General features: G+C 36.2%; 1 protein-coding gene across 1 annotated transcript; it reads left to right on the top strand.

Annotated features, from left to right (window-relative positions):
• The first annotated feature begins 14,684 nt into the window (after positions 1–14,684).
• On the top strand, positions 14,685–15,645 carry LOC110194391 (olfactory receptor 2T29-like). The gene is given in 2 exon segments (XM_020966693.2): positions 14,685–15,082; positions 15,084–15,645. Coding segments are annotated over 2 exon segments (960 nt in total).
• Positions 15,646–15,940: the final 295 nt, after the last annotated feature.

Here is a 15,940-nt window from a genome sequence, read left to right as displayed (position 1 = left end):
AGTGGCTTGCCATTTCCTTCTCTAGCTCATTTTAAAGATGAGGAAAAGGAGGCAAACAGGGTTAAGTGACTTGCCCAGGATCACACAGCTAACTAGTGTCTGAGGCCACATTTGAATTCATAACTCTAGGCCTGACATTCTATCCACTGTGCCATCTAGCAGACCTTCATATAATTATACAGGGGAGAAATTGGAACTTTAATGAAATGGAAGACTTCCAAGCACATTTTATGAAAAGGTTATAAGTAGAAAATTTAACATACACATAGGAGTCGAGAAGCATAAAAAGGTAAACATGAGTGAGAAATTTAAAGGATAATAAAACAAAGTTAAACTGCTTACATTTTCACAGAATGGGGGAAATTATCTTACCAAAACAGGATACACAAAGAAGAGATTATATAACAAGGAGGGGTAGTGGGGGGAGCAGATGGTACTCAAATCTTATTCTCATCTGAACTGGATAAATGAAGAAAAGACACACATACACAAATAGTTGGGAACAATAATACATCTTACCCAACAAGAAAATAAGAAAGAAAGAAGTAAAAGGAAAGAGTGCAAAATAAGAGGGAGTATGGTTTAAGTGAGACATTAATTAGAATCAAAAGAAACTCCTAAAGAGGGAGAAGGGAAAAAAAAAGATAGAATGGAAAGAAATAAACAGCAATCATAATTGTGAATGTGAATGAGGTGGAAGACAAAATGGAAGACAGCAGAATGGTTTAGAAATCAAGTCTGACAATGTGTCATTTACAAGAAATATTTTTTTATAAATTTATTTACATTTAATTTTCAACATTTACTTCCACAAGATTTTGAGCTCCAAATATTCACCCTATCTTGCCCCTCCCCACACCCCAAGACGGCATGCATTTCGAATATCCCTTCCCCTAGTCTGCCCTCTGTTCTATCTCTCCCCCACTTCTCTTATCCCCTTCCTCTTCTATTTTCCTGTGGGGCAGGATAGATTTCTGTACCTCGTTTCTGGATTTCTTATTTCCCACTTGCATGCAAAAACAATTTTTAACATGTGTTTTTAAAACTTTGGGTTCCAAATTTTCTCCTTTCCTCCCTTCCCACCCACCCTCATTGAAAAAGCAAGAAACACTTCCATAGTAGACATGTTGTGAAATACTAACTCTATTTCCCTTAATCCTATCCTGACCCCCCATTTATTCTATTCTTTCTTTTGACCCTGTCCCTCCTCAGAAGTATTTGCTTCTGATTATCCCCTTTCCCAATCTGCCCTTCTCTCTGTCATCCCCCTGTTCTCTTTCCCCCCCAATTTTCTGTAGAGTAAGGCAGATTTCCATACCCCAATGAGTGTGTATGTCATTCTTTCCTTAAGCCAAATCCTATGAGAATAAGACTCACTCATTCCCTCTCACCTTTCTCTGTTTCTCCTCCAGTGTAAGAGCCTTTTCTTTTCTGTTTTTTTTTTGTAGATAATTTACCATTCTACCTCTCCTTTCTCTTCTCCTTATAATCCTCTCTCATCCCTTAATTTTATTCTCCAGATATGACCCCTTCATCTTCAACTCACCCTGTGCCCTCTATCTATCTATCTATCTATCTATCTATCTATCTATCTATCTATCTATACATACATATAATTTTTTCCCTCCAACTACCCTAATACTGACAAAGGTCTCATGAGTTATAAATATCATCTTTCCATGCAGGAATGTAAACAGTTCAACCTTAATAAGTCTCTTATGATTTCTCTTTCCTGTTTACCTCTTCATGTTCCACTTGAGTCTTGTATTTGAAAGTCAAATTTTCTATTCAGCTCTGGTCTTTTCATCAAAAATCTTTGAAAGTCCTCTATTTCACTGAATGACCATTTTTTCCCCTGAAGGATTATACTCAGTTTTGCTGGGTAGGTGATTCTTGGTTGTAATCCTATCTCCTTTGCCCTCTGGAATATTATATTCCATGCCCTGTGGTCCTTTAATGTAGAAGCTGCTAAATCTTGTGTTATCCTGATTGTGTTTCCACAATACTTGAATTGTTTCTTTCTGGCTGCTTGTAATATTTTCTCCTTGACCTGGGAACTCTGGAATTTGGCTACAATATTCCTAGGAGTTTTCCTTTGGGGATCTCTTTCAGGAGGAGATCGGTGGATTCTTTCAATTTCTATTTTGCCTTCTGGTTCTAAAATATCAGGGCATTTTCCTTGATAATTTCTTGAAAGATGATGTCTAGGCTCTTTTTTTGATCATGGCTTTCAGATAGTCCAATAATTTTTAAATTCTCTCTCCTGGATCTATTTTCCAGGTCAGTTGTTTTTCCAATGAGGTATTTCACATTGTTTTCTATTTTTCATTCTTTTGGATTTGTTTTACAGTGTCTTGATTTCTCATAAAGTCACTAGCTTCCAATTGCTCTATTCTAATTTTTAAGGAAGTATTTTCTTCAGTAATCTTTTGGACTTCCTTTTCCATTTGGCCAATTTTTCTTTTTAGGGCATTTTTCTCCTCATTGGCTTTTTGGACCTCTTTTGCCGTTTGGGTTAGGCTATTTTTTAAGGTGTTATTTCCTTCAGTATTTTTTTGGGTCTCCTTTAGCAAGCTGTAGACTTGTTTTTCATGGTTTTCTTGCATTACTCGCATTTCTCTTTCCAGTTTTTCCTCTGCTTCCCTTACTTGCTTCTCAAAATCCCTTTTGAGCTCTTCCAAGGCCTGGGACTGATTCATATTTTTCTTGGAGGCTTTGGATGTAGGAGCTTTGACTTTGTTGTCTTCTTCTGGTTGCATGTTTTGATCTTCTTTGTCACCAAAGTAAGATAATATAGTCTGACTCTTTTTGTGAGGTGTGCTCATGATCCCAGACAATTACTTGAGTTTTAAACTCTTTGTTAAGGTAAGAGTCTGCTTCCAATGTGGAGAATGTACTGTCTCAAGCTTTGGGAGTTTGTATAGCTGTTTTCAGAGATACTTGTAGGGACCCATAAGTTTTCAGTTCTTCCAAGGTGGTATGATAAGGGGTGAGGTGTTTACTCCTTTCCTGGTCTATGAGTGACCACAAGCAGTCTTTTCTGTCTTGGAATTTTGAGTAAGGTTTTCTCTCCACAGCCACTACAAGCTCCACCATGTCAGCATTCTTCCTCACCCCAGGACCACCACCCAGAACTGTGACCCAGATCCAAGTACGAGCAAAGCAAGAAATTCTTACCTCAGCGCTGGCAAAGAGATCCTTGCAATCCTCCTCTGATCAGCCATCTGATTCCCCCTCAGTCTGTGGGCCAGAAGCTCAGGATGCAGTCACTGACCCGGGGCCCGCGCTCTGTACTCTGTGCTCTGGAACTGGCTATGCCACCTAGCTCCTCTCTTACCACAGAAGCAGACCTGTCCCACTGACCTTCTAAGTTGTTTTTGGCATTCCTGGGTGAGAAGTATGGAATCTGCCACAGCTGCCTGCGATTCAGTTTTCTGAGGCCTGCTCCAGGTTCGCTGCGGCCTGCGTGCCCTTGCCACACTGTGCTCCTCTCACAGCCTGGCATGATATGCTTTTCTGAACAACCATCCAGGCTGTCTTGGGCTGGAAATTTGCTTCACTTTGTCTTTTTGTGGGTTCTGCTGCTTTAGAATTTGTTTAGAGCCATTTTTTTACTGGTATTTGAAGGGTTTGGGGGAGAGCTCAAGCAAGTCACTGCTTTCACTCTGCCATCTTGGCTCTGCCCCCTCCCTAGAGAAAATATGTAAGAGACATTTTTGAAACCGAAAGATATACGCAGAGCTAAAATAGAGGCCTAGAGCATAATCAATTATGCTTCAGCTGAAACAAAACAAACAAAAAAATCAAAGCTAGGTTAGCAATCATGATCTCAAACAAACAAAAGCAAAAATAAACCTAATTAAAAGAGATAAGCAGGGAAATTATATTTTGCTAAAAGTTAACATAGATGATGAGTTAATATCCATCCTAAAGACATAAAATAGTGTAGCACCTAATTCTCAAGGGAAAGTAAAATGGAAGAGGTAGAAGATAGGGGAAGAGAGAGAAAAAGTATTATAGTGGGAGACCTTAATTTAATGCCTCCTTCAGACCTAGAAAAATCAAAAGAAAAGTAAATAAGATGCTGAAGACCTGAATAGAATTTTTAAAAAGTTGGATATTATAGACCTCTGGAAAATATTGAACAGGAATAGAGGGAAATATATTAATTTCTCAGCTATGCATTGCATCTTCACAAAAACTGACCATGTATCATAGCCAAAAAAACCTTACATACAAATGAACAAAAGCAGAAATAGTAAATGTATCTTCTACCAACCATAATGCAATAAAATTATATTCAATAGAGGGCCTGTGAAGCAAGATTAAAACTTATTTGGAAACTAATTAACATTCCTAAAGAATAGGTAGGTCAAAGAGCAAATCACAGAAATAATCAATAATTTCAACAAAGATAATGAAAACAATAGGATAACATAGCAAAATATTGGGCTGCAGCCAAAGTAGTATTAAGGGGAAACTTAAATTGCTAAACTCACTCATCACTACAAGAATGAGAGAGAAGATCAATTAATTGGACATATAACCAAAAAAACCTAGAAAACCAGCAAATTGAAAATCCCCAATTGAACACCAAAATATAAATCCTGAAAATCAAAGGTAAAGAAAATTAAAAGTAACACACACACACACACACGCGCACACATGCGCGCACACACACACACACACACACACACACTGAATTACTAAATAAAATTAGGATCTTGGTGTTTGTTTTGGGGGGGAGTAAATCGATAATTTACTTTTAAAAACAAAGAAGAAAACAAAATGAGAAGTATCAAAAATGAAAAAAAAAGTCAAAACCCATGAAGAAGAAATAAAAATAATTATTAGGAGTTATTTTGTCCAACCATATGCCAATAAAATTAACAATCTAAATGTGATAGATGAATATTTACAAAAATATAAATTGCCTAGATTAACAAAACAGGAAACAAAGTCTTTAAATAACTCCAACTTAGAAAAAGAAATTGTACAAGCCATAAATGAATTCCCAAAGAAAAACTCCCCAGGACCTATTACACTTACAAATGAATTCTGCCAAATATTTAAAAAACAATTAATTTTTATACTGCATACATTGTTCTTAAAATAGGTAGCAAGGGATCCTACCAAATTTTTCTATGACACAAATACAATCTTGATATCTAAAACCAGGGAGAGTAAAAAAAGAAAAAAAAAACTATGCACAAATTTCTCTAATGAATGTTGTAAAAGCAAAAAAAATATATTAACAAAGAGACTACAGCAATATATCACAAAATCATACACTTTTAGTAGGTTACTTTCACACCTTGAATTCAGGCAATTTTAGGCAATATTAGCCAAACTGTAAATATAATTGACCATATTAATACCAAAAGCAAAACATAATAATACAATTATTTCAATAGATCCAAAAAAGGCTTGACAAAACACAACACCCATTCTTATTTAAAACAACAGCAACAAAAACAATGCCAGAAAGCATAAAAGTAAATGAAGCTTTTCTTAAAATGGAATCTCTCTATTATTAAGAGCCAGCATTATCTGTAATGGGGATAGGCTAGACACTCTTTCAAGAAGATCAGGAATAATGCAAGGATGTACTTTGTTCACAGAGCACAATGCCTTCTTTCATGTGGGCATGCCATGCTGGGTGGTCCTTTGCCTGTATCTCCCAGCCCACGCAACCAATTCCTAAGTTCTTCAGAGTGTCATTGTATTATTTCTTCTGAGCATCATGTGAGTGCTTTTCTTGCAAAAGTTCTATATAAAATAATCTTCTAGGGGCAGTTAGGTGGAGCAGTGGATAGAGCACCAGCCCTGGATTCAGGAGGACCTGAGTTCAAATCCATACTTAGACACATAATGCTTACTATCTGTGTGACCCTGGGCAAGTCACTTATCACCATTGCTTAACCAAAAAAAAATAGTCTTCTAGGCAAGGGTGTGTTTGGTAATCAAACAGTATATCTAGCCCATCAGAGATGTACTCTCTATGGTAGAGTTTTGAAGCCTTTAAGAAAGGACTTCAGTGTCCTTTACTTTATCCTGCCAGATGATGTTCAGAATCTTCCTAAGACAATTCACATGGAAGTGATTCCGCTTCCTGGCGTGGCACTGGTATACTGTCCAGGTTTCACAGGCCTACAGCAATGAGGTCAACAGAAGGTCTACAGAGCCATTTTGCTGGTCTTATTGTTGTAAAAGCCAGATCATAGAGAATGAGAACTAAGTAAGTGGAAGCAAGTATATACAACCTTCTGAGTTTAGCCAAGAAAGGGAAGAGAGATAAAGGACAATAGATGCTGGAGATGGATCAAGTGAAGGTTTTTTTCTTTTATTTTGAAAATGGGAGAGACATGGAGATGTGTGTAGGTAGTAGAGAAGCATGTGGTAGACAGAGAGAGATTGAAGATAAGTGAGAGAGTATGGATGACAGAGTGGACAATCTACTGGAGAAGACAGGACGGAATAGGATCACGTGCATGTAGAGATGTATGCCATAGCAAGAGAAGGGCCACATCTTCATGTGAGACAGGATTGAAGAAAGAGATGGTGGTTAAAGGTGTCTGAGTGATGTGAAATGAGGAGGAGGGTAGAAAAGCGAATGGCCTCAATTAACAATCTAAATGTGATAGATGAATATTTACAAAAATATATATTGCCTAGATTAACAAAACAAGAAACAAAGTCTTTAAATAACTCCAACTTAGAAAAAGAAATTGTACAAGCCATAAATGAATTCCCAAAGAAAAACTCCCCAGCACTTATTACACTTACAAATGAATTCTGCCAAATATTTAAAAACAATTAATTATTATACTGCATACATTGTTCTTAAAATAGGTAGCAAGGGATCCTACCATTGCTTAACCAAAAAAAAAATAGTCTTCTAGGCAAGGGTGTATTTGGCAATCAAACAGTATGTCTAGCCCATCAGAGGTGTACTCTCTATGGTGGAGTTTGAAGCCTTTAAGAAAGGCAAACTATTTGGCTGAGAGGACATGCATATGGGAACCATGGGAGGTCTGGAGAAAGATGAAAAGGTTGGAAAAAATGCTGTGATGGGCAGGATAATGAATTTTTTTTAGAGATGCAAAAAGATTGCCTTATAGCAATGAGGGCCCAATTGACATTATGTAACATACATTTGTAGTGGACCCACTCATCAGAGTTTCATTATTTTCTCCAGCTATGTTCAGTAGTTACATGAATTGGTGTGAAAACAATGATTTTTTTGGGGGTGGGTGTATTCCAAGGATGAGACTTGGCAGGGCAAGATTTCTGGCAGGATAAGGGGAAAGGGGATGTTAGAGGACAGTGTAGAGTTGAACTGGTTCATCAAGGAGTCAAGATGAGAAAGGGAGGAGAGTGAACCAGCACATAGGTGATGGACTGGGAAAGAACCAATAGTTAGAGGAATTAGTATGTCACAACGAGAATGTATAATAGGATTAAGAGATATAAGCAGAGGGATAGGTGGAATGAAAACAAGCTATGATTAGATAAAGGAATTTCATAGTTTATGAACATGGAAGTAGAACACTTTTCAGTGAGGGCAAGGTCAAGGGTATAATTACTCTGTGTATAGTTTAGGTGGCATGGAGGAATAAATCATGATCAATTAGTAAGTACAAGGAAATGATGGTGTTTTAGAGTATATAAATAAACACGTTGAAGTCCCTTCGTATGAAAATAGGTCTTGTGGAGGAGCAAAAGACTATAAGCCAGGCACTGAACTCATTGAAGAAGGAAGAAGAGTATCTTAGATATGGGTAGATAACAGCTACTAAAAACTCAGTCTCAGAAAGAAAAACTGAGATCTCTCAAAGCAAACACATGCACAGAGACACACACACACTTACATGCATAGAAACCTCAGGTGTAGATGAATTAGACTGATTTACAAGTTAATTCTATCAAGCTTTCAGAGAACGGTTAGTTCTCATGCTACATAAACCATTTACAAAAATGGAAAAATGAAGTAATTACAAACTTTTCCTTGACATATATTATCCTGATATACAAACCTGGGAGACAAAGTAGAGAAAGAAAACTATTGATAATTTTAAGGAATGTTTATTTTTGTTACAACATTGACTAAATATTTTGAGAATGTACAGCAATACATGAATAATTATTCCCTATTACCATTTTGGTTTTATACCAGGAATATAAGTAACAATTAGAAAATTAAGAATATAAGAATCATATATTAAATAGCTTTTATTTAGAAAATTTAGCAAACTCTTCCACCAAAGCTCTTTGCAACCCTTCTGTAACTTAGCAGATAAACCCTAGGGTGCTGCCTAAAGTGATTCCCAGGTGAAGTAACTTGCCTAGAGTTACAGAGCTAGTTAGTGACCATCAGAAACAGTGTGACTAAAAGGATTTTGTGAAAGTCTTAGCTAGTCTAGTCAATTATGAAAGCAACAGACCTTTTAATTTGTCATGTTAAAGAAAAATCGTAAAAGGGGGAAAGGGAACAGATATTTACTATGTGCCAGGTATTGTGCTAAATACTTTACAAATATTTTCTCATTTAGTCTATAAGACAAGCCTATACAAACACAAATGTTAAGAGAAGCATGAAAAGATAAACATGAGTAAGTAATCAAAAGGGGCTAAATGGGATTAAACTGTTTTTTATTGTTATATGAAGAGATTCTTTGTGTAGCCTCACAGAACTCTATCATCATCAGAGGTCATAGAGGAAGTATAATTAGACAGAGGGAGTCTATTATGTTTTGGTAATCTCAAAAGAAGAAAAGAAGAAATAGAAAGGGTGAGGAAGAGGAACACACTATTAGACCAGGTGGGCAGGAGAAGAACAATAGGGAAAATGATCTCACATAAATGGAGCTCACAAGTAGAAGTCTACTCAACAAGAAGGGGAAGGTGGGAGGCTGTGGGTGACACTTGAGCCACATTCTCACCCGAACTGGTCAAAGGAGGAAAAGAATACACATACAAACGTTTGAGTTTAGAAATATTTCTTTTGCAACTGGAAAATAAGAGGAAATGGGATTAAAGGAAAAGGGCAAGACATCATTAATGAACATTGATTAACATTTTAAAACATATTCCTAGCAAAAGACTGCAGCAAAAACAAAACAAAACAAAAACCCCTAAGTACTACTACAAAGCTGAATTTATTGAAGGCACCCAAGAATGATTCCATATTAGAAATTAGAATTAAATATATGATTATAACAATAATATGATTAAAAAGTAACAGAGTCACAAAATTTTTAGTAGAGTTGTTAGGGACTTTAGCATTCATTTGGTCCAAAGCCTAGACAAAAGGAATTCCCTTTTAACATACTGGGGAGATGATCAGGAATGAAAAGTTAAAATTATCTGCAATGAAGAAATATTGGAAGCTTTCCAACTGGAGTTTCCTAGATTTTCATTTGTCTGGAAAATATGAAGAAAACTGAGATAAATTATAGATGGATAAATTAGATAAATTACATGGGTTCTTAACTGATCAAATGTCTGCATTTAAAGAATAATCATTAGTAATTCAATTTCATCTTGGTAATAACTTTCCAATATAAAGTCATAGAGATGTATGCTGTAAAACATTTTTTAACTCAACAATTTGGATATAAGAAGAGATGATAGGCTTATTAAATTTGCAGATAGAAATTTGGGAAGGAAATCTAGCAAAACTAATCTAGCAAGTTCAAATTTGAATCTAGCAAAATTCAAAAATATCCTGACAGGGTAGAATTCTGGGCCAAATAAAAAGAAAATAGAAATTAAGTGAGAATAAATGTAAATTTTTACATGTATTCAAAAATAAATTTTGTGAGTGCAAGATAGTTAAGCATGACTAGACAATGTTTTGTGAAAGATCTGAGTGTTTTGCATGTTTTACTTAAGTAAAGCAAGTGATATGACAGGCCTAAAAGTTAATGCCATAATAGATAAATAATGAGATTACATAACAGAGAAATAATGTCTGTGAAGAAGGGAGTGATTTTTCTTTTATTTGGCTTTTGTAAGAATTCATCTGGCAAGTTTTCTTTGATTTTGAGTGCCACTTTTAAATAAGCTGGAGAGCATTCAGAGAAGATAACCAGAAGTTAAGCTTTAAGTTTATGTCACTTCAAGATTGCTTGAAGAACTGGGAATATTTAGTGTGGAGAGGAGAGGGGAAGTGGGGTTGGAAGAAACACATGATAATGGTTTTCAAGCATTTAAAGGGCTGTCACATTGAAAAGGATTGAGATTATTTTAGTTTGTACTTAGGTAGATATTTCAAAGAGGTAGACTTAAACGTGATATACATAACAAGTTTCCTACGCAAATATAGAATTGGATGCCTTAGGAAGTAGCGATTGTCACCTTATTAAAAATTTTCAAGCAAGGCAAATATGGAATTTCTTTATTGTTTTCAGGGAGTATACTTTGTCAAGTGTTTTGTTAATTTGGTGTTTATTGTGTGTGTGTGTGTGTGTGTGTGTGTGTGTGTGTGTGTGTGCTCAGCAGCTGGGGTTAAGTGACTTGCCCCGAGTCACACAGCTAGTGTTATGTGTCTGAGACTGGATTTGAACTCAGGTCCTCCTGACTCCAGGGCCAGTGCTCTACCCACTTGCACCACCTAGCTTCTTCCTAGAACTTCATTTTTTAAAAAACAAAATGAACCAATGAAAACATTTTAAAGAAAGTAACTTAATTATCTCTATTGATTCATCTGTATTGCTTTCCAAATTCTCTGAAATTTACTAGCAGATACAGAAAACACAAAATTTTACAGTGGGAAAGAATGTCTAGTTCAGTTTCTCATTTTCAAGATAAAGAGACCAAGATTCCAAAAAGACAAATACCTTTCTCCAGACCACACAGGTAGGTAGAATCAGAGCTATGACACCCGCATCCAAACCTCTTGTTCCCAAGATAGTGTTCTTTTAATTCAATCTGGGTTCTAGAATACTTCCCTAATTAGTGTGAAGTGGGTGATGTAATAGTCTGACCTCACTCTTTGGATTCATATCACACTCACATCTCTTCTTCCCTGCCCTTCATTCAGGGCCAACCTCTTAATACATCACCCTGACAGTAACATTTATCTAGACACTTAGATGGAGCTAGGACAGGAGAGGTGAATCTAATGACTTCAATAACACATCTGCTTCTCAACAGCAGCTCTGGTACTTGGTTTTTACACTAACCTCTCAGATTTTTCTCTAACTAGATAGAAAACAGACGTTCAGCTATTATTTTATTGATTCTTTTAGTATCAGTTTTAATTTCTTTTAAAAATTACCTTGTTTTTCATATTAATGAGAACAGAGCACTTTTGGTCATTTCTCTGAGAGTTTGTTACAGGTTTTGTCTGTATTTATCACTGGTTTGGCCTTTGGAAATTGCTGTGAATATCTCCAGTTTTCATTACAGAAAATCAACCACTAGCTATTTTTCTCCATTGAAAAAACTGGAGGTAAGTAGCACAATGCTTAATTGTCTCATGCATCTGAATGTGGAAATGGTTAAATTCCACGAACTATTTTAAACAAAAATGTCTAGGCTAGGATTTGAGTAGGCAAAGGGGAAGATAGATGCCCACTGAAGGTAGGGAACATGATATGAATAAATCACTCATCACTGGTAATATTTTTCCAAGTTCTGAGGAAATTTAACAGTAGAGATGTAGAATTATAGAATGTTAGCACTAAAAGGGTTCTGAAAGTTGTTGTAAGTCAAGCTTCATTTTTTATAGATCAAGTAAAGATCAGATGAGAAATATATAGCTTCATGGGTAAAAACAACATAGATGAATATATTTTTATAGATTCATTGAAAGATACATGAATTTCTGCAAATATGCAAAAGTTTTTGTGGCTTCAAGTCCTTCTCCTAACTTGAAGGTATATCATACTTTATATATTTCTCAGCCTGAATTAAAGCATCAATTTTATACCTGTAGGATTATATTCTGAAGGAGCAAATTAAAAATTTCTGTGAAATAATTTCAACATAAAAATTGCCTCACTTTGAAATTAATGGAATTTAGAGACTATTCCACTATTTATTTATTAATTTTTGAGAAGCAATCAGAGTTAAATGCCTTGTATGGGTTCACATAGCTGGTAAGTGAGGTCAAATTTGAATTCAGGCCCTCCTGACTCCAGGGCCAGTGCTCTATCCACTGCACACCTTGCTGCCCATAGTCATCAATGTTAACCAAACCTATTTTTTTCTGTACTATTAATTCTATTTCACAATTCTCAGAGGGTTAGTCAAAACAAGCAGAGAGCTATATCCACTTTTTCCTGTGACAATCTTTAAAATTATGTCAATCAGTTTGAGGCAGTTCAGTGTAAGACAAAAAGGTTTTAATTCAATTTGATCCAATCCAATTCTATTCAATTAAAACATATCTGTTATGCAAGGCACTTCCCTAAGTACTGCTGCTCAAAAAGAAGAAATAGGTGAAAGAATCTTAAATTCAAATAAAGAAGATAGGACAGAAACAAATATTTTACAGAGCAAAATGTGATAAACACGTCAGATCCAAAGAATCTGGAAAGAAAAAGATCCCTTTGAATTAGTGGATTCAGGGAAAGATGAATAGAATATTTTAAACTGTAGCTAGAGTTCAAAGGAACCAAATGATTTTCATAGGCAGGAACTGTGGTATAGTGGGGGGGGGAAATAATGAATCAGGGTGTCCAGAGGATCTATGCTTGAATTACAGCTTTGCTGTATTGCCAGTTTAACTATGGAAAAATTAATAACATTCTCTTGGATCATTTCATAATTTTAAAAATGAAATGATCAAACAGGATGATTTTATTTTATTTATTTATTTTTAAACTGGATGATTTGAAAGGTCCCTTCTGGTACTAAATACTACGTCCCATATATTCCTGGCAAATGGTGTATCATGAACAAATGCACATTCACAGAAGAAGCTAAAAATGCTGGGAGAGTGAAGAAGAGTTTAGTGAGTTGGGTTGAGAGAACTAGAAATATCTGTCTCCTAGGTAATGTAGTAATAGAGTGCTTGACCTGGAGTCAGAAAGACCTATGTTCAAGTGTGACCTAAGACACTTACTAGATGTATGTTCCTGGGCAAGTCCCTTAACCACAATCTGCCTCAGTTTTTTCAAATAAGCATAATAGGGATAAAAATAGCACCTACTTGTTAAGGTTGTTGTGATGATCAAATGAAATATTTGTATCTCACATCATTTTATAAAGTGCTTAGCATAATGAATGATACATAGTAGGTGCTTAATAAATAAAAATCATGTCATTCCCCTCCCCCAATTTTTAATTTTGACTTCACAGATATGTAAAGAATTGCTGTCAACATGAACATATCTTGTAAGACTGTAGTACATGTGAGCACCTATCTCCCTAGTACACTTCTGGCTACCAGGGGGCTGATTATTAACACATTTTAGTTAGTCAATCAACAAGCATTTATTATTTATTTACTATGTGTCACTCACCATGCTAAGCTGGGGATACAAAAAAAGGCAAAAATAGCCTTTGTCTTCAAGAAGCTTATATTGTAATGTGGGAGATAACATTCAAATAACTAGGCTTATACAGCAGTAGATGTAGTAGGAGAAAAGAGTGGCAGACTCTCAGAAGGGAAGGAAGTAGCAACTGGGGGGAATGGGAAAGGCTGAGTATTGAAGGAAGCTAGAGAAACTAAGAGGTAGGAAGTTAGGAGAGAGACTATTCCAGACAAGGGGGATAGTCAATGGAAAGCCATGGAGAAGGGAGATGGAATATTGTGTTTGAAGAATAGCATCTAGGAGAAATTATCTGGACTGAGGGAATTAAAGAGCAAGAAGATTGGAAAGGTAGAAAAGCTCTAGGTTATGAAGAGCTTTAAATATTAAACAGAAGCTTTTTTGTTTTCATTTTTCATGGAGTAAATAGGAAGACACTGGCATTTACAGAGTAGGGGGTTCCTTGGTCAGACCTAAGCATTAGGAAAATCACTTTGTTAGTTGAATGGAGGATAAATTAGAGTAGGGAAAGGTTTATGGCAGGAGGACCATTTTGAGGCTATTGCAGTAGTTCAGGTGAACTTGTACTAGGATGTTGAGTGATGGAGAGAATGGGTCCTATATAAGAGATGTTAAAAGTAGAAACTACAAGATTTGGCATTCAGCTATAAATAAATATGAGGGAAGTGAGAGTGAAGAGTTCAGGACAACACCGAGGGTGTGAGAGTGGGTGACTGAGAGTGTGGTAACATTGTTGACACTAATAGGGTAGTTCAGAAAAGGGAAGGAAGCATACTGAGCTCCATTTTGGGCATATTGAATTTGAGATGCTCATGTGACAAAAATAAAAGGAAAATGAGTGTTTATAATGTTTTCTATGTTTATCTTAAGCCTACAGAGATCATCTGGAACACTCTTTTAGATAAGAACTATCTAGCAGAATCCTAGGATTTGAAAATGACTGAAGATGATAATTTTCTACCCAAATAAATCTATCTTTAGGTTCAAATTAGAGCATTTGTGTCATAGATTGATGATGAGAATCTCTTCTGTTAGCCAAAATACTTCTATGCTCCCATTAGAACAATCTATAGTGTATCCTTTTCCTTCACTAATAGATGACCTATCATTTATGCATAAAGGACAGAATACAAAATCCTTTGTTGTTTTGATTGTTTTTTAATCTTCCCTAGGTGAGCTGTCATGAAGCAAACAATGTGGGTGGAGAACCAAACTTTTGGGACTAATTTCATCCTGTTGGGGCTCTTTAGCCAAAGCAAACACTCTGCTATCTTTTACTCATTGATATTCATTATTTTCATAGTAGCTCTGACCGGGAATGCCACTTTGGTTCTTTTGATTCAAAGTGATCCTCACCTCCACACTGCCATGTACTTCTTTATCAGTCAGCTTTCCCTCATGGATATGATGTATATCTGTGTCACTGTGCCCAAGATGCTCTTGGATCAGGTAACTGGGATTCATCATATTTCATCCCCAAGCTGTGGAGTTCAGATGTTCCTCTATTTAACACTTATGGGAGCAGAAGTCTTCCTTTTGGCAGCCATGTCCTATGACAGGTATGTGGCCATTTGTCACCCTCCACTATCACATCTTCATGAACCACAGAGTTTGCATACTCCTTGCAATTGTCTGTTGGTTTTTGGGCTCCATTGATGGTTTCACACTCACCCCTATCACCATGAACTTCCTATTTTGTAAATCCCGACAGATCCAGCACTTCTTCTGTGAGGTTCTCGCCTTGTTGAAAATCTCCTGCTCAGACACCTCACTCTATGAGACTGTCATGTATGTGTGCTGTGTCCTTATGCTTCTCATCCCTCTCACAGTTATTTTAAGCTCTTACTCCCTTATTCTCCTCACAGTCTATAGGATGAATTCGGCTACTGGTCGGAGGAAAGCATTTGTCACATGTTCCTCCCACATAACTGTCGTTGTTCTCTTTTATGGAGCTGCTGTTTATAACTACATGTTCCCTGCTTCTTATCATACTGCTGAAAAGGATATGATTGTGTCTGTCTTCTACACTATCCTAACACCTGTTATAAACCCTGTCATCTACAGTATCAGGAATAAAGATGTCACAGCAGCTTTGAAGAAAATGTTATGGTCAAAGATGATTTTAGCTAATTTTCAGAAGTAGAATACGATCTCCAAATAGTTAAAACACTCCACATTCTTTTATTATCTATTATTGGTTCATTTTATTCATGTTGCCCTGTGGTAACTAGGCATCTCTCTCCCTCCCCTCTTCTTCCAAATTAATTTCTTCTCCTTGAGAGTTTTTGAAACCTTTTGGGTTAATATTTTCCTGTTTTAGTATAAAAATCCTTGACATTTAAGTCAGATTATAAGGAGTTGACTTCTCTACCCACAACTTGTTAATTATGTTACCTTGAAGAAATTACTGAAAGTCTCTGAGACTTGGTTAACTTGTC

The sequence above is a fragment of the Phascolarctos cinereus genome, unplaced genomic scaffold (genome assembly GCF_003287225.1).
Source record: "Phascolarctos cinereus isolate Bilbo 61053 unplaced genomic scaffold, phaCin_HiC Scaffold_5;HRSCAF=322, whole genome shotgun sequence".
Classification (NCBI taxonomy): domain Eukaryota; kingdom Metazoa; phylum Chordata; class Mammalia; order Diprotodontia; family Phascolarctidae; genus Phascolarctos; species Phascolarctos cinereus.
This window is presented reverse-complemented; position numbering and strand designations above follow the sequence as displayed.